General features: G+C 40.4%; 1 protein-coding gene across 2 annotated transcripts in view; it reads left to right on the top strand.

Annotated features, from left to right (window-relative positions):
• The window catches only part of LOC126365916 (catenin alpha), a 144,034-nt gene that overhangs the window by 18,631 nt on the left and 102,790 nt on the right, over positions 1-22,613 (top strand). For both annotated transcript variants that reach the window (XM_050008656.1, XM_050008655.1), the window contains exon 4: positions 14,857-15,066. In XM_050008656.1, the coding sequence (XP_049864613.1) occupies positions 14,857-15,066 (210 nt within the window). The remainder of the gene's footprint in view (positions 1-14,856; positions 15,067-22,613) is intronic.

The raw sequence follows: 22,613 nt of genomic DNA, 5'->3' as shown, positions 1-22,613 counted from the left end.
TTTACTGTATGATTAAATGATGATGACGTCCTCTTGGGTAAAATGTTCCGGAGGTAAAATAGTCCCCCATTCGGATCTCCGGGCGGGGACTACTCAGGAGGACGTCGTTATCAGGAGAAAGAAAACTGGCGTTCTACGGATCGGAGCGTGGAATGTCAGATCCCTTAATCGGGCAGGTAGGTTAGAAAATTTAAAAAGGGAAATGGACAGGTTAAAGTTAGATATAGTGGGAATTAGTGAAGTTTGGTGGCAGGAGGAACAACACTTTTGGTCAGGTGACTACAGGGTTATAAATACAAAATCAAATAGGGGTAATGCAGCAGTAGGTTTAATAATGAATAAAAAAATAGGAGTGCGGGTAAGCTACTACAAACAGCATAGTGAACGCATTATTGTGGCCAAGATAGATACGAAGCCCGCACCTACTAAAGTAGTACAAGTTTATATGCCAACTACCTCTGCAGATGATGAAGAAATTGATGAAATGTATGATGAGATAAAAGAAATTATTCAGATAGTGAAGGGAGACGAAAATTTAATAGTCATGGGTGACTGGAATTCGTCAGTAGGAAAAGGGAGAGAAAGAAACATAGTAGGTGATTATGGATTGGGGCTAAGAAATGAGAGGAAGCCATCTGGTAGAATTTTGCACAGAGCATAACTTAATCATAGCTAACACTTGGTTCAAGAATCATAAAAGAAGGTTGTATACATGGAAGAATCCTGGAGATACTAAAAGGTATCAGATAGATTATATAATGGTAAGACAGAGATTTAGGAATCAGGTTTTAAATTGTAGGACATTTCCAGGGGTAGATGTGGACTCTGACCACAATCTATTGGTTATGACCTGTAGGTTAAAACTGAAGAAACTGCAAAAAGGTGGGAATTTAAAGACATGGGATCTGGATGAGGTGAAAGAACCAGAGGTTGTACAGAGTTTCTAGGAGAGCGTAAGGGAACAATTGACAGCAATGGGGGAAAGAAACACAGTAGAAGAAAAATGGGTAGCTCTGAGGGATGAAGTAGTGAAGGCAGCAGAGGATAAAGTTGTTGTTGTTGTTGTGGTCTTCAGTCCTGAGACTGGTTTGATGCAGCTCTCCATGCTACTCTATCCTGTGCAAGCTTCTTCATCTCCCAGTACCTACTGCAACCTACATCCTTCTGAATCTGCTTAGTGTACTCATCTCTCGGTCTCCCTCTACGATTTTTACCCTCCACACTGCCCTCCAATGCTAAATTTGTGATCCCTTGATGCCTCAAAACATGTCCTACCAACCGATCCCTTCTTCTAGACAAGTTGTGCCACAAACTTCTCTTCTCCCCATTCCTATTCAATACCTCCTCATTAGTTACGTGATCTATCCACCTTATCTTCAGTATTCTTCTGTAGCACCACATTTCGAAAGCTTCTATTCTCTTCTTGTCCAAACTAGTTATCGTCCATGTTTCACTTCCATACATGGCTACACTCCAAACAAATATTTTCAGAAATGACTTCCTGACACTTAAATCTATATTCGATGTTAACAAATTTCTCTTCTTCAGAAACGCTTTCCTTGCCATTGCCAGTCTACATTTTATATCCTCTCTACTTCGACCATCATCAGTTATTTTGCTCCCCAAATAGCAAAACTCCTTTACTACGTTAAGTGTCTCATTTCCTAATCTAATTCCCTCAGCATCACCCGATTTAATTGGACTACATTCCATTATCCTCGTTTTGCTTTTGTTAATGTTCATCTTATATCCTCCTTTCAAGACACTGTCCATTCCGTTCAACTGCTCTTCCAAGTCCTTTGCCGTCTGTGACAGAATTAGAATGTCATCGGCGAACCTCAAAGTTTTTACTTCGTCTCCATGAATTTTAATACCTACTCCAAATTTTTCTTTTGTTTCCTTTACTGCTTGCTCAATATACAGATTGAATAACATCGGGGAGAGGCTACAACCCTGTCTCACTCCTTTCCCAACCACTGCTTCCCTTTCATGCCCCTCGACTCTTATGACTGCCATCTGGTTTCTGTACAAATTGTAAATAGCCTTTCGCTCCCTGTATTTTACCCCTGCCACCTTTAGAATTTGAAAAAGAGTATTCCAGTCAACATTGTCAAAAGCTTTCTCTAAGTCTACAAATGCTAGAAACGTAGGTTTGCCTTTTCTTAATCTTTCTTCTAAGATAAGTCGTAAGGTCAGTATTGCCTCACGTGTTCCAACATTTCGACGGAATCCAAACTGATCCTCCCCGAGGTCCGCATCTATCAGTTTTTCCATTCGTCTGTAAAGAATTCTCGTTAGTATTTTGCAGCTGTGACTTATTAAACTGGTAGTTTGGGAATTTTCACATCTGTCAGCACCTGCTTTCTTTGGGATTGGAATTATTATATTCTTCTTGAAGTCTGAGGGTATTTGGCCTGTCTCATACATCTTGCTCACCAGCTGGTAGAGTTTTGTCATGACTGGCTCTCCCAAGGCCGTCAGTAGTTCTAATGGAATGTTGTCTACTCCGGGGGCCTTGTTCCGACTCAGGTCTTTCAGTGCTCTGTCAAACTCTTCACGCAATATCGTATCACCCATTTCGTCTTCATCTACATCCTCTTCCATTTCCATAATATTGTCCTCAAGTACATCACCCTTGTATAAACCTTCTATATACTCCTTCCACCTTTCTGCTTTATCTTCTTTGCTTAGAACTGGGATTCCATCTGAGTTCTTGATGTTCATACAAGTGGTTCTCTTATCTCCAAAGGTCTCTTTAATTTTCCTGTAGGCAGTATCTATCTTACCCCTAGTGAGATAAGCCTCTACATCCTTACATTTATACTCTAGCCATCCCTGTTTAGCCATTTTGCACTTCCTCTCGATCTCATTTTTGAGACGTCTGTATTCCTTTTTGCCTGCTTCATTTACTGCATTTTTATATTTTCTCCTTTCATCAATTAAATTCAATATTTCTTCTGTTACCCAAGGATTTCTAGCAACCCTCGTCTTTTTACCTACTTTATCCTCTGCTGCCTTCACTACTTCATCCCTCAGAGCTACCCATTCTTCTTCTACTGTATTTCTTTCCCCCATTCCTGTCAATTGTTCCCTTATGCTCTCCCTGAAACTCTGTACAATCTCTGGTTCTTTCAGTTTATCCAGGTCCCATCTCCTTAATTTCCCACATTTTTGCAGTTTCTTCAGTTTTAATCTACAGGTCATAACCAATAGATTGTGGTCAGAGTCCACATCTGCCCCTGGAAATGTCTTACAATTTAAAACCTGGTTCCTAAATCTCTGTCTTACCATTATATAATCTATCTGATACCTTTTAGTATCTCCAGGGTTCTTCCACGTATACAACCTTCTTTCATGATTCTTAAACCAAGTGTTACCTATGACTAAGTTGTGCTCTGTACAAAATTCTACTAGGCGGCTTCCTCTTTCATTTCTTAGCCCCAATCCATATTCACCTACTATGTTTCCTTCTCTCCCTTTTCCTACACTCGAATTCCAGTCACCCATTACTATTAAATTTTCGTCTCCCTTCACTATCTGAATAATTTCTTTTATTTCATCGTACATTTCTTCAATTTCTTCGTCATCTGCAGAGCTAGTTGGCATATAAACTTGTACTACTGTAGTAGGTGTGGGCTTCGTATCTATCTTGGCCACAATAATGCGTTCACTATGCTGTTTGTAGTAGCTTACCCGCATTCCTATTTTCCTATTCATTATTAAACCTACTCCTGCATTACCCCTATTTGATTTTGTGTTTATAACCCTGTAATCACCTGACCAGAAGTCTTGTTCCTCCTGCCACCGAACTTCACTAATTCCCACTATATCTAACTTTAACCTATCCATTTCCCTTTTTAAATTTTCTAACCTACCTGCCCGATTAAGGGATCTGACATTCCACGCTCCGATCCGTAGAACGCCAGTTTTCTTTCTCCTGATAACGACATCCTCCTGAGTAGTCCCCGCCCGGAGATCCGAATGGGGGACTATTTTACCTCCGGAATATTTTACCCAAGAGGATGCCATCATCATTTAATCATACACTAAAGCTGCATGTCCTCGGGAAAAATTACGGCTGTAGTTTCCCCTTGCTTTCAGCCGTTCGCAGTACCAGCACAGCAAGGCCGTTTTGGTTAATGTTGCAAGGCCAGATCTGTCAATCATCCAGACTGTTGCCCCTGCAACTACTGAAAAGGCTGCTGCCCCTCTTCAGGAACCACACGTTTGTCTGGCCTCTCAACAGATACCCCTCCGTTGTGGTTGCACCTACGGTACGGCCATCTGTATCGCTGAGGCACGCAAGCCTCCCCACCAACGGCAAGGTCCATGGTTCATGGGGGGGGGGGGGGAGGATAAAGTAGGTAAAAAGAAAAAGACGAGGGCTGCTAGAAATCCTTGGGTAACAGAAGAAATATTGAATTTAATTGATGAAAGGAGAAAATATAAAAATGCAGTAAATGAAGAAGGCAAAAAGGAATACAAACGTCTCAAAAATGAGATCGACTGGAAGTGCAAAATGGCTAAGCAGGGATGGCTAGAGGACAAATGTAAGGATGTAGAAGCTTATCTCACTAGGGGTAAGATAGATACTGCCTACAGGAAAATTAAAGAGACCTTTGGAGAGAAGAGAACCACGTGTATGAATATCAAGAGCTCAGATGGCAACCCAGTTCTAAGCAAAGAAGGGAAGGCAGAAAGGTGGAAGGAGTATATAGAAGGTTTATACAAGGGCGATGTACTTGAGGACAATATTATGGAAATGGAAGAGGATGTAGATGAAGACGAAATGGGAGATACGATACTGCGTGAAGAGTTTGACAGAGCACTGAAAGACCTGAGTCGGAACAAGGCGCCGGGAGTAGAAAACATCCCATTAGAACTACTGACGGCCTTGGGAGAGCCAGTCATGACAAAACTCTACCAGCTGGTGAGCAAGATGTATGAGACAGGTGAAATACCCTCAGACTTCAAGAAGAATATAATAATTCCAATCCCAAAGAAAGCAGGTGCTGACAGATGTGAAAATTACCGAACTATCAGTTTAATAAGCCACGGCTGCAAAATACTAACGCGAATTCTTTACAGACGAATGGAAAAACTGGTAGATGCGGACCTCGTGGAGGATCAGTTTTAATTCCGTAGAAATGTTGGAACACGTGAGGCAATACTGACCTTACGACTTATCTTAGAAGAAAGATTAAGAAAAGGCAAACCTACGTTTCTAGCATTTGTAGACTTAGAGAAAGCTTTTGACAATTCTAAAGGTGGCAGGGGTGAAATACATGGAGCGAAAGGCTATTTACAATTTGTACAGAAACCAGATGGCAGTTATTAGAGTCGAGGGGCATGAAAGGGAAGCAGTGGTTGGGAAAGGAGTGAGACAGGGTTGTAGCCTCTCCCCGATGTTATTCAATCTGTATATTGAGCAAGCAGTAAAGGAAACAAAAGAAAAATTTGGAGTAGGTATTAAAATTCATGGAGAAGTAGTAAAAACTTTGAGGTTCGCCGATGACATTGTAATTCTGTCAGAGACGGCAAAGGACTTGGAAGAGCAGTTGAACGGAATGGAAAGTGTCTTGAAAGGAGGATATAAGATGAACATCAACAAAAGCAAAACGAGGATAATGGAATGTAGTCAAATTAAATCGGGTGATGCTGAGGGAATTAGATTAGGGAATGAGACACTTAACGTAGTAAAGGAGTTTTGCTATTTAGGAAGTAAAATAACTGATGATGGTCGAAGTAGAGAGGATATAAAATGTAGACTGGCAATGGCAAGGAAAGCGTTTCTGAAGAAGAGAAATTTGTTAACATCGAATATAGATTTATGTATCAGGAAGTCGTTTCTGAAAGTATTTGTTTGGAGTGTAGCCATGTATGGAAGTGAAACATGGACGATAACTAGTTTGGACAAGAAGAGAATAGAAGCTTTTGAAATGTGGTGCTACAGAACAATGCTGAAGATTAGATGGGTAGATCACGTAACTAATGAGGAGGTATTGAATAGGATTGGGGAGAAGAGAAGTTTGTGGTACAACTTGACCAGAAGAAGGGATCAGTTTGTAGGACATGTTTTGAGACATCAAGGGATCACCAATTTAGCATTGGAGGGCAGCGTGGAGGGTAAAAATCGTAGAGGGAGACCAAGAGATGAATACACTAAGCAGATTCAGAAGGATGTAGGTTGCAGTAGGTACTGGGAGATGAAGAAGCTTGCACAGGATAGAGTAGCATGGAGAGCTGCATCAAACCAGTCTCAGGACTGAAGACAACAACAACAACAACAACAACAATATGCTCTTCGGCTGAGTGACCTTGAAGCTCATGTCCCTGGTGCCAAAAGTACAGCATATATTGAGCGAAAACATTACAGAACTTTCTTTGAGACATGCCTGCAGCATTGGTAAAAGTTTTAACAAAATTAGAGATGGTCAGGTGGGGACCTCTTTTTGAATTGACCCTTACATGCAAGGGGAATGCCAGGACATTCACATTTATGTTATGTATACACAAAAGTTGTACATTCCATATTACTTGTAGAGAGAAGCTTCTGAAGTATACCTGTGTGTAATATTTATACTTTTAAAGGAATTTATCATTTCATTTCTAAGGCAAATGTACTTCAACTCAATATTTAATGGGCACTTCAGTGTAAGTCACTTTTAGGCTTCATTTAAAAATTTTTTGGAGAATGTAGTTTCATTTCATTTGACATTGAGTTGCTACCTTGATATGTAGAGTATTTGCTATTAAAGTCAACCTTTCGTTAACCAAATGAAAGTCTGATTCATGGCTTGTAGGAGGTCCTCCAAACAGTGTGCCAATTATGAATTACATAGTTTAGTTTCATTTGTCAGTTTATCTGATTGGTCTACACCATTTCAGTTTATGTAAACATTCTGATTGTTGCCTCAGTGTGAATTTATTCCGTTGTTGATTGTGTGTCGAACCATAGATCAGTTTACTATTGTACAATGTGTGCTAACATATAAAACATTGTACCAGAGCAGAGGAAATTATGTAGCAACTGTGAGATGCCTTCATTCGTTTCTGGGTTGCTATAAAGCCTAAGACAATTGATGTAAAGGGACTTTAAGTTGGACCTTCATAGGCTGTGTGGGAAGTGGTGGGAATATGTGCAGTTCAGAAGGCAACAGTAAAACTTTGGAAAGTAGAGAAAGAGAAGGGCAGATGCTGAGTGATGTAATCCAATAGAAAATAGTTGCAAAGGGAAACAGCATCGAGTTGTGGGATAGAAGAGCAGTTGTTATGCAAAACTAATCAGCGGAAAGTCCAGGATGGAATGACAACAGTATGGAAAGCATAGATTGCTACCCACCACATAGAGGAGTCATTGAGTCGCAGGCAGACACAGTGAAGAAGAATGCTAGAAATGTTCGGCTTTCAGACAATATCCTTCCTTAGAACTAGACAATTCACAGACGTGTTTACACAAGCAGAACTGAAATGCAAATGACCGCTGTCATCTCCAGGTGCTACAGTGAAACACTTTTTTTGTCACTAACCGTGCCAACCAGACTCAAGTTGAAACCAATATTGAACCTGCCTGACTCAATTACTCCTCCAACAGTGATCCACCTGCGCTGCCCTCAAATCATCCCTGACTTCCCATAATTTCCTTGTCTTAAACTATGCCTCACATCTTTCTGCAAATCCTTCACCATGGAGACCAATACAACTACAGAAACAAGTACATACTCTGCAAGCCACCGTTCACTGTGTGGCAGAAGGTACCCTGTTCCACAACTAGTTGTTTCCTTTCCTGCTCCAATCGCAAATAGAATGAGGGAAAAATGACTGTCTATATGCCTCCATACGAGTCCTAATTTCTTGTACCTTATCTTTGTGGTCCATATGCAAATTGTATGTTGGCGGCAGTAGGATCATTCTGCTGTTAACTTCAAATGCCGATTATCTAAAGTTTATCAGTAGTGTTCTTTGAAAAGAATGTCTTCCTCCCTCCAGGGTTTCCCACGTGAGCTTCAAAAGCATATTCGTAACACTTGCATGCTGATTGAACCTACCAGTAACAAATCTAGCACCTTGCCTCTGATTTCTTTTGATGTCTTCTTTCAATATGACCTGGTGTGTATTCCAGTACTCAAGAATAGGTCGCACTGGTGTCCTATATGAGACCTCCTACGTAGATGAACTACATTTTCCAAAAATTCTCACAAAAAATCGAAGTCCACCATTTGCCTTCCCGACCACAATCCTCATATGCTGTTTCATTTCATATTGCTTCACAGTGTTACACCCCACTTTTTCCCAGTCACTTGGCATTTTGTGCTAGTCGAGAGATTTCTGATAAATGCAAATGAAATAAGAGGCCAGTGATGTAGAATATTCTTTGCAAATCTGAAAGGACTGGTATCTACCACCTAAACCCTGATCCTACCCTTCTGTTGCTAGCTGCCAACAGAGGCACCACCATTGTGGTTATGAATCATAGGGATTACCAGGCATAGAGTCTCTGCAAGAAGTCAGAATATCAGATAATGTTGGTGACACTATCTTACATATAAGCAGGCTGGAAGAACTAGTAAACACTGTTACTGAAGATAGCAAAAACATAGTGTCAGGTTTATACATCAGGAAGACAAATGAATGGTTGTCAACAGAAACAGATGAAAATCGGGGCACTCTTGCACTTGGTAAAGACAAGATTGAAAGCATATAAATATTTGGCATATCAAATTAATGATAACTGGGACTTCTCTTGAGAAATTCACTGTAGAATTAAACAAGCCATTTCCAGCAAATGAGGAAATCTGTGACAAGCCTTGACGTAAGTATTACACCTTGCACCTGACTACTTCAATGCCACGTGTTTGGTATCCTCCTCCATGGAGTTGAGACTTTATAGGACTTGCTGCAGTATTGTGTAAGGCATTTGAAATGTGGGCCTCTCAAAGGGTGTTAAGGATGTTGAGGACAGACAGCCACAGATGTGGCAGCACTGTGGCGTATGAACAAAGATTTAATAATTCTCAATATACCATCAAGAGGAGAAAAAGTTATCATCATCTTCAATTCAAACAGTAGGCCTTTTTTTTTTGTTTCGACTGTTACAGTACCAATTGCTACCTCAGTCTTCCTTGACTACTTCCCCCAAATGGCTTAAATCTTATCAGGAGAAATAATCTTCCTCCATTCATTCCTTTGAGATGTTCATTCCAGTTTCTTCTATTATCTTGTATTTTGTAGAGGGTGCTAAACATGTTCCGCTCTTCCCTTAATTTCCAAATTTCAAAATCTGTTGGCTTTTGTGCATCACTTTACTGCTCTTAGAAACCTCATCTCCATTGCTTGTATGTAGCGTTCTAGATGTCTACTTATAACATATGATTCATTTTGGTAAAGAAGCATTGGAACTGCCATTGACTTATAGAATTTCAGTCTTGTTTGTTAAACAATGGAAAATCCAGGATGGAATGTAGCATTGATGTGAAAAGGAAAGTTGCTACTCACCATATAGCGGAAATGCTGAGTCGCAGATAGGCACAACAAAAAGACTGTCACAAATATAGCTTTTGCCCCCCCCCCCCCCCCCCCCAACCACACACACACACACTTACTGGCTGAAAGCTATATTCATGACAGTTTTTTTATTGTGCCTATCTGTGACTCAGCATCACCGCTATATAGTTCTGTTGTTCATAAAGTTTTGTCCGTACAGGATATTTCCTGGGAACAGGAATTCCCGCCTTATGCAAGACACCTTTTTTTCTGTTTTGTTTCACCCAGACATTTTGAGCACATTTTGTGCTATCTTTAGTGGGTTCTTAATTATTTTTTAACTGTAAAATTGTTGTTATAATTTAACATTTAGCGTAACTTTTGGCACATAATATTTACAATTGTGAATGAATAATTGTTGTAAAATATTATACATCATTTGTTCATAATTCACAGTTGAGATATTTATTAACAACCTTATGCACTATGTGTTGTTTATAAGATTATATCAAAGTTCTGTTTATACAGGGTGTTTCAAAAATGACCGGTATATTTGAAACGGCAATACAAACTAAACGAGCAGCAATAGAAATACACCATTTGTTGCAATATGCTTGGGACAACAGTACATTTTCAGGCAGACAAACTTTCAAAATTACAGTAGTTGCAATTGTCAACAACAGATGGCGCTGCGGTCTGGGAAACTCTATAGTACGATATTTTCCACATATCCACCATGCGTAGCAATAATATGGCGTAGTCTCTGAATGAAATTACCCGAAACCTTTGACAACGTGTCTGGCGGAATGGCTTCACATGCAGATGAGATGTACTGCTTCAGCTGTTCAATTGTTTCTGGATTCTGGCGGTACACCTGGTCTTTCAAGTGTCCCAACAGAAAGAAGTCCCAGGGGTTCATGTCTGGCGAATAGGGAGGCCAATCCACGCCGCCTCCTGTATGTTTCGGATAGCCCAAAGCAATCACACGATCATCGAAATATTCATTCAGGAAATTAAAGACGTCGGCCGTGCGATGTGGCCGGGCACTATCTTGCATAAACCATGAGGTGTTCGCAGTGTCATTTAAGGCAGTTTGTACCGCCACAAATTCACGAAGAATTTCCAGATAGCGTGATGCAGTAATCGTTTCGGATCTGAAAAATGGGCCAATGATTCCTTTGGAAGAAATGGCGGCCCAGACCAGTACTTTTTGAGGATGCAGGGACGATGGGACTGCAACATGGGGCTTTTCGGTTCCCCATATGTGCCAGTTCTGTTTATTGATGAAACCGTTCAGGTAAAAATAAGCTTCGTCAGTAAACCAAATGCTGCCCACATGCATATCGCTGTCATCAATCCTGTGCACTATATCGTTAGCTAATGTCTCTCGTGCAGCAATGGTAGCGGCGCTGAGGGGTTCGCGTTTGAATTTTGTATGGATAGAGGTGTAAACTGTGGCGCCTGAGACGATACGTGGACGTTGGCATCATTTGGACTGCAGCTGCAACACGGCGAACGGAAACCCGAGGCCGCTGTTGGATCACCTGCTGCACTAGCTGCGCGTTGCCCTCTGTGGTTGCCGTACGCGGTCGCCCTACCTTTCCAGCACGTTCATCCCTCACGTTCCCAGTCCGTTGAAATTTTTCAAACAGATCCTTTATTGTATCGCTTTTCGGTCCTTTGGATACATTAAACCTCCGTTGAAAAGTTCGTCTTGTTGCAACAACACTGTGTTCTAGGCGGTGGAATTCCAACACCAGAAAAATCCTCTGTTCTAAGGAATAAACCATGTTGTCCACAGCACACTTGCACGTTGTGAACAGCACACGCTTACAGCAGAAAAACGACGTACAGAATGGCGCACCCACAGACTGCGTTGTCTTCTATATCTTTCACATCACTTGCAGCGCCATCTGTTGTTGAAAATTGTAACTACTGTAATTTCGAAAGTTTGTCCGCCTGATAATGTACTGTTGTCCCAAGCATATTGCAACAAACGGTGTATTTCTATCGCTGCTCGTTTAGTTTTTATTGCCGTTTCAATGTAGCTAATTGGCAAAAAGAGTGGATGTATGCATTAGTTTACATACCTTACATCATACTATTGGACATTTATTTTGGCAGCTATTCTGCTATACAAGCTATAATTTCTCATCTGCAAAACAGCAAAACGTAATTTTAATTTTTTTGTGTATTACGCATTTTCAATCAGAAATGAATATAAATCACATTTTTCGTGCGTAGCTTACGGTTTTGTTATTGTGGTGCTTTCTCATATGTTGCTGGTGATGTGAACAGGCAGATTTCGTGGGCTATGGTCGCTTGACACTGCACTTTCCCTGATTTTTCAAAACTTGCCCGAGTTTTCGCTGCCATTACATGTTTTTGTAGCTGTGTGGTGTTCATTTGTTTCGTAGCATGTTTGGCTGGGTGAGACGTGTAAGTTTGAAGTGTATTTGGCATCTGTGGTGTGTGTGTGTGTGTGTGTGTGTGTGTGTGTGTGTGTGTGTGTGTGTGTGTGTCCGTCCGTCCAGGAGTGGGGTAGAGAGAGAGAGAGAGAGAGAGAGAGAGAGAGAGAGAGAGAGAGAGAATTTTTTTTCTCCTGGGTTGTCTTGGTTGTGGGTGTTATTTGTATAATTCTTCTATTGTGGCGAAGAGAGTTTTATTGCACAGTGATGTGTATTCATTGTGTACTTTCTTTCCTTGGGCTGTGATAATTTTCTTCTATTCGCACTGAATGACCCAGAAAACCCATTTTTGCCTGTGACATGTAGGCTTGCCTGCAAAACGGGTAACTTTGGCAGGTCGATACTGTTTCCACATAACATGCCTATTGTGGTAAGGCAGCTTATGTACCATTGGCTGGAAAAAAGACATATTTGTCCATATCTGCTACTATTATAGCTGGGAGGTTATAAACCTTACAGTGCTGATACTTGTGAGGTCTGCTGTTTCTGTGCCAAATTTGGTTGAAATAAGGGTTTGGGAGGAAATTCTCGACATGCGCACACTCGTGCACTCGCCTTCACACACACACACACACACACACACACACACACACACACACACACACACACACACCTACCTCAGGGTGTTCCAGTAAATATATAAAAACGTGCATATAGCATTGCAATAGTTATATAAAAAGGTGCATGTAGCACTCTAGTAGGTATATAAAAGCATGTGTGTATTCAAATGCAGCATTGTATCAAAATTTCAAAGCAACAGGAGAAGAACTTCCAATTGGTGTACTTTATTATTTCGTAATATTTACACTGGTAGGATAGCAGATAGTTCTAACTGACTTAAAATTTCTGCATGTGGAAAAATCTGCTTCCAGTGATTTGGAGCATGGAGCAGTGCGTATGACAGTGTGCCCTCAGGGTGTCACTCAAGACTTTCAGTATATACTCCACACTCCAAATTCAGAAGAATTTATCTTATATGAACATATCTAGAAGTATTCTGATGGTGACATCTTAGCTACAGGGGTGGACAGAAATATGGAAATACCAAAACACAAAATGTTACCATTCCTAAATGGTGTAGGAAACAGCTTCCAATTGTCCTAGAAAGAATGAATACATGTCGTATACAGTTTTCAAAGGAATCTTGTACCATTCTTCCTGACAAATAGCAGCAAGTTCAGGGAAAGATGATGGAGGTGGTAAGTTATCAGGCATTTTCCTCATAAAGTGGACAACCGAAGGCTTAATATTATTGAAATCTGGTGACTGGTGGTGAGGTGGGAGATATTACAGTTCATCCTCTTGCTTACAAAACCAGTCCTGGTTGATGCAAGCTGTGTCAGCAGGGGTGCTGTCATCTTGGAACACAGCATCACCATTGGGAATGAACATTGTACCATGGGATGGACTGACCAGCCAAAATGCTCACATAATGCTTGGAAGTAATGCATCCTAGAGTACCTATGGGGACCATGAAATAAGATGACATGGTTGCCCTAATCATTAACTGAACCCCCACAATTTTTCAGTCTTACAATGTAAACACAGCCAGAAGTTGGAAATGGTGTACAACAAGACTCGTCCAATCGTAGGAATTTCTTCCATTGGTCCATCGTCCAGGTTTTATGGCTTCAGCACCACATTTTCCTTTTATGGGAATTTACGTCACTGATGAGTGGTTTTGAAATTTCTGTTCACCTGCCCTGCAATTCCCTTCTTATGGAGCTGCCTTCATGTTGTTTTAGTGCTGACATGGTTCACAAGTGTGACATTCAGATCTGCAGTGACTTATGCAGCTGTCGTCGTCTTATTTTTTGTGACATTTCTTTTCAAAGAACATCTGTCATGATCACTCAACATGCACTTTTGTCTCGGTTAAAAGTGATGACGAAAATTTTCCATCCTCTGCATGTCAGCTTAAATTACATGAATAAAACTGCTTGGAAAGCAAGTGATGTTAAGAGTTCAAGGCATTTGTCTGTAAGCTGTTGCGATCTTTCTAACCAGGTGATAACACAAAACATTTATCCATACTTAATAATACATACCACATTGTCTGAAATATAACATTTAAAGGCCTAAGTCAGGCTTACAATTTAAAAAAAGAAGAAGAAGAAGAAGAAGAAATTGCCCTCCATATTTGCCATGTGATTACTGATAGCCTCTTCTCAAGGCTGGCAGCTATATGATATACTCATGAAGCAACCTTGAGTAGGTATTAAAGCATTATCTGGGGCATTTTGTCATAATGTTAGTACGTTACTGAAAGTATTCGAGATAAAAGGCGAGTAACAATGAAGAATGAGTAACTAGAGTGGGGGACATGGAGATAGTTTTTTTTAAAAGGGGTAATTATATTACTAGCTTTTGAAACATTTAAATGGTTCTTTGTCAGAAGAAAATCGTGCAGGAAACTGCAAAAGAGTGAAAAATTTAATTACTGGCAACAAGGAAAATTTAGTTTGAGCAGCACTGTTAGGTGGAACATAATGCACGTAAAAGGAAGTGGAAACCGTAATCGGTGATCTTCTTCCTGCATTTTGTATTACTGTCAAAACAATACAGTATCATTTTTCTTCCCTACCCGCACTTATAAAACTAACCAATTTTCCTTATTTCCAAACTTCATTTCTTTTGATGAAGGAAATACTTTTAAAAACTGTTATCCTGCCATTATTATTTTTGCTGTTAATAATAATAATAATAATAATAATAATAATAATAATAATAATAATTTGTGGCTGTGTAACCTGCTCCAGCTGTTCTTATTACAGCAATTGGTTAATGAACACACCTGTCAGATATTATTACGTTAGTTTTTAACCACAATTTTGAATTAAATCATTGACAGTTTGCACACATAAGTGTCATTTCCTTAATTTATTATTTTCTGTGCTGCCTATAGGTTGAAGACGACTTGGAGAAACTGAAGAATGCATCAAGCCAATCAGAATTGTTGGACAACATCAAAGCATTTGGTCGTAATGCCTCGGAACTTATGAGCCAAGCAGCAAAGAGGCAACAAGAACTGAAGGATCCTCAGTTAAGAGATGATCTGGCAGCTGCAAGAGCAGTCCTCAAGAAACATTCTACTATGTTACTCACAGCCTCAAAGGTAAATGAATTATGACTCTTCTTACACGAGTTAAGCTAAAGACTCAGTTGTCAAACCCATTTTCTAAGCTGCTTTAGTGATTTGTGTTGTAATACTATTTGGTCATTGTAATAATGTGCATTGTAAACTTGAAAGTTATATTTTGAGTATCATAATTCGTTGCTCAAAAGAAAATGGATGGCTATTACTAGAATTGTGTAACTTAATTTAGGTGATGCCTGGAAATATCTGTTTACCCATTATGTAATGCTAAATTTTAGTGTTGCCTTTTCAAACTCCCATGTAGTTTGTTAACAACTGTACTTGTAAAATATAATCTTAATACAGAATAAGTAAATATTTAACAACAACCCATTGTGCATCCCACAGTCTCATCGACATTGTATATCAATGGCGTCTGTATATATGAGTATTGTAGCTCACCACCACTCCATATTGTGGAATGGCAACTGAAGAATGCTACAAGAACAGTATGATATTGAGCCTACTAGCATGGATACTGTTTCTTGAGAACAAATTCGTGTGTCGTGTTTTTGCAGACTTAAATCTGTACATTCTCACTTGGAGCTTTACTTAGGAGACGAGCTACTAGAAGTAGCTTTTTAACATTATTATTTAATACTAAAGTAACATGGACACCACACATACACCAACTCGGGGATTATTGCTTGAGGAGTCTAAATGCTCTGTTTCATCATCATCACCGTCATCTCCTCCTGGGGGATGGATCAAGTGGTTTTATCAGTGTTATTTAAAATGCTAATTTGACCTATCTTAGGCTATGAATGTATTGCTTACGGTTCAGCAGCAACATCTATGCTGTATGTATTAGAACCTTTACAACATAATGGAGTAAGTGTAGCAACTGGAGCCTTTTGTATTGATCCTCCTTGTAGAAACAAGGAGCCTTCCTTTGAGAGTGCAACACCAGCTATTCCTGATTGGACTGCGAGTAATAGACCACTGCTATACACAAAATCTGCTGGTCTCCAACATTCACAACCTCTACAGAACAAAAATCTCCATAACTTTTCTGTGGACACGGTCACATGCTGGTCCTAGGTAATCAAATTGGTGACAGACTATCCAAGGATGCAACAACAGTGCAAACATTACAACTGCAAACCTCGGACAGTGATGTTTGATCTCATCTCAAGACACTTATCTGAGGTAGGGAACATAGAATGGCAAAATACTACACATTTGAAAAAACTCCAATAGATAACAAGACCACTGAAGAGTGGTGAACTTCACTCCTGGCATGGCCTCTCACAAAGCAGCTGTGATCCTAAGCTGCATGCACATTGGTCACACCCCTCCTCACAAAGTGCGCTTGTGGAGCACCTTTTGCAGTACAGTAGAACCCCTCTAATCCGTCACCTTCGGGACAGGGACCATGGTCGGAACGGAAAAAGGTCGGATTATCCGAAAAATCTAATATTTATTGCAAAAAATATAAAAAGACATGCAGTACAAAAAATTAAACGATTTAAGAACTAAAAGACATCTACAGTGATTTAAAAAGATGTTTTTTACACAGTGTTAAACAATATATTAACTAAAAAACGTCTACACACTATAATATGTATTGGTTTTAAAAGGAAAAACGGCAAATAAATTACAGTACTGTATTGTACTTAATAGGGTATAAATGATATATACTGTAAACTAAAAAATGTTTGAAACTTCCTGGCAGATTAAAACTGTGTGCCCGACCGAGACTCGAACCCGGGACCTTCGCCTTTCACGGGCAAGTGCTCTACGAACTGAGCTACCGAAGCACGAATCTTGCAGAACTAGCACTCCTGAAAGAAAGGATATTGCGGAGACATGGCTTAGCCACAGCCTCGCAGGAGAGCTTCTGTAAGGTTTGGAAGGTAGGAGACGAGGTACTGGCAGAAGTAAAGCTGTGAGTACCGGGCGTGAGTCGTGCTTCGGTAGCTCAGTTGGTAGAGCACTTGCCCGCGAAAGGCATTGGTCCCGAGTTCGAGTCTCGGTTGGGCACACAGTTTTAATCTGCCAGGAAGTTTCATATCAGCGCACACTCCGCTGCAGAGTGAAAATCTCATTCTTAAAAAATGTTTATAGCGCGGTATATAAAAAGAAATTTTTTACAAAGAAATAAACTAATGTATGTATAAACTAAGAAATGATTATACCGTATGCATTTTTTTTTTACAGTAAAAACGAAAAGAGTCAGTGATACATTTTTGCTTAGCAGATGTTGCTATAGATGTAGCTGCAGTGTCCCTCCGTTTTTTTATCCACAAGACGTCCATTGGAGTTGAAGTTGGATTCTGCTCGATGTATCGCTTGTTCTTTGAGAATTGGCCTGGATGTTGGAGTTCCTTTCCTTCTCTCTTCACAAAACCACACCCAAAATGCGTTATCAAGCAGTTCAAGTTTAGGCCTTTTTAATGTTTTACGATTCTTCAGAATGTTTTCACCATCAATTGTAACTGTATAGGCGTCAATGTCATTCTGATTCTTCCTCCAATCCTTATTTGTCGTTGCACCTACATTCAGTTCCTTTGCAATTTTTTGGAAGGATTCTCCTTTGTCCAGTCTTTGTCGCACCGCTAATTTTTCATTTAGTGAAAGAGTTGCGAGTTTACTTTTGAATCCAAACATGTTGAAACACAGACAACTGTACACACAATGAATCTACAGTAATAAGTGCTGTAGAGAACATGGAATAAAGCAAACAAAGAAGTTTTTTAATCCCAACAAAGGATGAAACTGCACAATAACATACAGTATAACAATATAGACAGCGATAGACACCGCAACAGTGGTCTGACAGGTGTCTAGTCAGTGACAAGTCCGCACAGGCTCGCGAGCCTGAGCATGGTCGGACTAACCGGAGTGACCGACCATCCAAGGTCGTATTAGAGGGGTTCTACTGTACTTAATATACTCAAAGAATGTCATCCTAACTGCTCTACAACATAAACTGAAATGGGATGAACATCTACAGCTGCCCACTGTTTTACATTTTTTAAGAGAGAATGCATGCTACATTAAAATCTAAAGCCATTACTAACAGGACTATCTTAGGGAGTGAGAAGACAGGTGTGCCTTTCACTGGTACTCTTAACTTCAAATGGCCCTCATATATGCTGTTCATCTGAACTGATGCATAGTACTACCTTCTACCCCTGAAATCTGTATGTTTACTTTCTTTCCCTTTCCATTTGCACATATCATACAGTTTTATGTTCATCCCTCTGTTGTTGTTGTTGTGGTCTTCAGTTCAGAGACTGGTTTGATGCAGCTCTCCATCCTACTCTATCCTGTGCAAGGTTCTTCATCTTTCAGTACCTACTGCAACCTACATCCTTCTGAACCTGTTTGGTGTATTCATCTCTTGATCTTCCTCTACGAGTTTTACCCTCCACGCTGCCCTCCAACGCTAAATTTTTGATCCCTTGATGCCTCAGAACATGTTCTACCAACCGGTCCCTTCTTCTTGTCAATTTGTGTCACAAACTCTTCTTTTCTCCAATTCTATTCAATACCTCCTCATTAGTTATGTGATCTACCCATCTAGTCTTTAGCATTCTTCTGTAGCACCACATTTCGAAACATTCTGTTCTCTTCTTGTCCAAACTATTAATCATCCATGTTTCACTTCCATACATGGCTACACACCAAACAAATACTTTCAGAAATGACTTCCTGACACATAAATCTATACTCAACGTTAATAAACTTCTCTTCTTCAGAAACGCTTTCCTTGCTATTGCCACTCTACATTTTATATCCTCTCTACTTCGATCATTATCAGTTATTTTGCTCCCCAAAGAGCAAAACTCCTTTACTACTTTAAGCGTCTCATTACCTAATCTAATTCCCCCAGCATCACCCGATTTAATTTGGATACACTTCATTATCCTCGTTCTGCTTTTGTTGATGTTCATCTTATATCCTCCTTTCAAGACATTGTCCATTCCGTTCAGCTGCTCTTCCAGGTCCTTTGCTGTCTCTGACAGAATTACAATGTCATCGGCAAACCTCAAATTTTTTATTTCTTCTCCATGAATTTTAATTCCTACTCCGAATTTTTCTTTTGTTTCCTTTACTGCTTGTTCAATATACGTATTGAATAAAATCGGGGAGAGGCTACAACCCTGTCTCACTCCCTTCCCAACCACTGCTTCCTTTTCATGCCTCTCTACTCTTACAACTGCCATTTGGTTTCTGTACAACCCTGTCTCACTCCCTTCCCAACCACTGCTTCCTTTTCATGCCTCTCTACTCTTACAACTGCCATTTGGTTTCTGTACAAATTGTAAATAGCCTTTCGCTCCCTGTATTTTACCCCTGCCACCTTCAGAATTTGAAAGAGAGTATTTCAATCAACATTGTCAAAAGCTTTCTCTAAGTCTACGAATACTAGAAATGTACGTTTGCCTTTCCTTAATCTTTCTAAGATAAGTCATAGGGCCAGTGTTGCCTCATGTGTTCCAACATTTCTATGGAATCCAATCTGATCTTCCCCGAGATTGGCTACTACCAGTTTTTCCGTTTGTCTGTAAAGAATTCTTGTTAGTATTTTGCAACCATGGCTTATTAAACTGATAGTTCGGTAATTTTCACATCTGTCAATACCTGCTTTCTTTGGGATTGGAATGATTACACTACTGGCCATTAAAATTGCTACACCTCGAAGAAGATGTGCTAGAGACATGAAATTTAACCGACAGGAAGATGATGCTGTGATATGTAAATGATTAGCTTTTCAGAGCATTCACACAAGGTTGGCATCGGTGGTGACATCTACAATGTGCTGACATGAGGAAAGTTTCCAACTGATTTCTCATACACAAACAGCAGATGACTGGCGTTGCCTGGTGAAACGTTATTGTGATGCCTCGTGTAAGGAGGAGAAACGCGTACCATCACATTTCAGACTTAGATAAAGGTCAGATTGTAGCCTATTGCACTTGCGGTTTATTGTATTGCGACATTGCTGCTCACATTGGTCGAGATCCAATGACTGTTAGCAGAATATGGAATTGGTGGGTTCAGGAGGGTAATACAGAATGCCGTGCTGGATCCCAACGGCCTCGTATCACTAGCAGTCGAGATGACAGGCATCTCATCCGCATGGCTGTAACGGATCCTGCAGCCACGTCTCGATCTCTGAGTCAACAGATGGGGACGTTTGCAAGATGACAACCATCTGCACAAACAGTTCGACAACGTTTGCAGCAGCAGGGACTATCAGCTCGCAGACCATGGCTGCAGTTACCCTTGACGCTGCATCACAGACAGGAGTGCCTGCGAGGGTGTACTCAATGATGAACCTGGGTGACGAATGGCAAAACGTCATTTTTTCAGATGAATCCAGGTTCTGTTTAGAGCATCATGATGCTCGCATCCTTGTTTGGCGACATCGCGGTGAACGCACATTGGGAGCGCGTATCGTCATCGCCATACTGGCGTATCACCCGGCGTGATGGTATGGGGTTACATGTCTGTCACCTCTTGCTCGTATTGACGGCACTTCGAACAGTGGATGTTACAATTCAGATGTGTTACGACCCGCGGCTCTACCCTTCATCCCTGCGAAACCCTACATTTCAGCAGGATAATGCACGACCGCATGTTGCAGGTCCTGGATCCTTTCTGGATTCAGAAAATGTTCGACTGCTGCCCTCGCCAGCACATTCTCCAGATCTCTCACCAACTGACTACATCTGGTCAATGGTGACCGAGCAATTGGCTCGTCACAATACGCCAGTCACTACTCTTGATGAACTGTGGTATCGTGTTGAAGCTGCCATCCAAGCTGTGTTTGACTCAATGCCCAGGCGTATCAAACCTTTATTACTGCCAGAGGTGGTTGTTCTGGGTACTGATATGTCAGGATCTATGCACCCAAGTTACGTGAAAATGTAATCACATGTCAGTTCTAGTATAATGTGTTTGTCCAATGAATACCCATTTATCATCTGCATTTCTTCTTGGTGTAACAATTTTAATGGCCAGTAGTGTATATTCTTCTTGAAGTCTGAGGGTAGTTTGCCTGTCTCATACATCTTGCTCACTAGATGGTAGAGTTTTGTTAGGCCTTGCTCTCCCAAAGCTGTCAGTAGTTTTAATGAAGTGTTGTCAACTCCCAGTGCCTTGTTTAAACTTAGGTCTTTCAGTGTTCTGTCCAACTCTTCACGCAATATCATATCTCCTATTTCATCTTCATCTACATTCTCTTCCATTTCTATAATATTGTCCTCAAGAACATCGCCCTTGTATAGACCCTCTATGTACTCCTTCCACCTTTCTGCTTTCCCTTCTTTGCTTTGAACTGGGTTTCCATCTGAGCTCTTGATATTCATGCAAGTTGTTCTGTCTTCTCCGAAGGTCTCTTTAATTTTCCTGTAGGCAGTATCTATCTTACCCCTCGTGAGATAAGCCTCTACATCCTTCCATTTGTCCCCTGGCCATCCCTGCTTAGCCATTTTGCACTTCCTGTCAATCTCATTTTTGAGACATTTGTATTCCTTTTTGCCTTCTTCATTTACTGCCTTTTTATATTTTCTCCATTCATCAATTAAATTCAATATCTCTTCTGTTACCCAAGGATTTCTATTAGCCCTCGTCTTTTTACCTACTTGCTCCTCTGCTGCCTTCACTATTTCGTCTCTCAAAGCTACCCATTCTTCTCCTACTGTATTTCTTTCCCCCATTCCTGTCAATTGTTCCCTTATGCTCTCCTTGAAACTCTTTACAATCTCTGGTTTATGCAGTCTATCCAGGTCCCATCTCCTCAAATTCCCACCTTTTTGCGGTTTCTTCAGTTTTAATCTACAGTTCATAACCAACAGATTGTGGTCAGAGTCCACATCTGCCCCTGGAAATGTCTTACAATTTGAAACCTGGTTCCTGAATCTCTGTCTTACCATTATATAAACTATCTGAGACCTTCCAGTATGCATACAACCTTCATTTGTGATTCTTGAACCAAGTGTTAGCTATGATAAAGTTATGCTATGTGCAAAATTCTACCAGGCTACTTCCTCTTTCAGTTCTTACTCCCATTCCATATTCACTTACTACATTTCCTTCTCTTCCTTTTCCTACTATCGAGTTCCAGTCACCCATGACTATTAAATTTTGTCCTCCCTTCACTATCTGAATAATTTCTTTTATCTCATCATACATTTCATCAATTTCTTCGCCAACTGTGTAGCTAGTTGGTATATAAACTTGTACTACTGTGGTAGGTGTGGGCTTTGTATCTATCTTGGCCACAATAAAGTGTTCACTATGCTGCTGGTAGTAGTTTACCCGCATTCCTATTTTCCTATTAATTATTAAACCTGCTCCTCCATTACCCCTATTTGATTTTGTGTTTATAACCCTGTATTCACCTGACCAGAAGTCTTGTTCCTCCTGCCACCGAACTTCACTAATTCCCACTATATCTAACTTAACCTATCCATTCCCCTCTATATAAGAGGTTAACTCAATAATTAAAGAGACAAATTGGTCTGGAGAAAAAAGTGTTTATTTTTACAAAACAATACTTTTTCCACTTTTCA

The sequence above is a fragment of the Schistocerca gregaria genome, chromosome 4 (genome assembly GCF_023897955.1).
Source record: "Schistocerca gregaria isolate iqSchGreg1 chromosome 4, iqSchGreg1.2, whole genome shotgun sequence".
In the NCBI taxonomy this organism is placed as follows: Eukaryota; Metazoa; Arthropoda; class Insecta; order Orthoptera; family Acrididae; genus Schistocerca; species Schistocerca gregaria.
The sequence above is the reverse complement of the archived record's forward strand: the minus strand, read 5'-3'. Positions and strand labels throughout refer to the sequence as shown.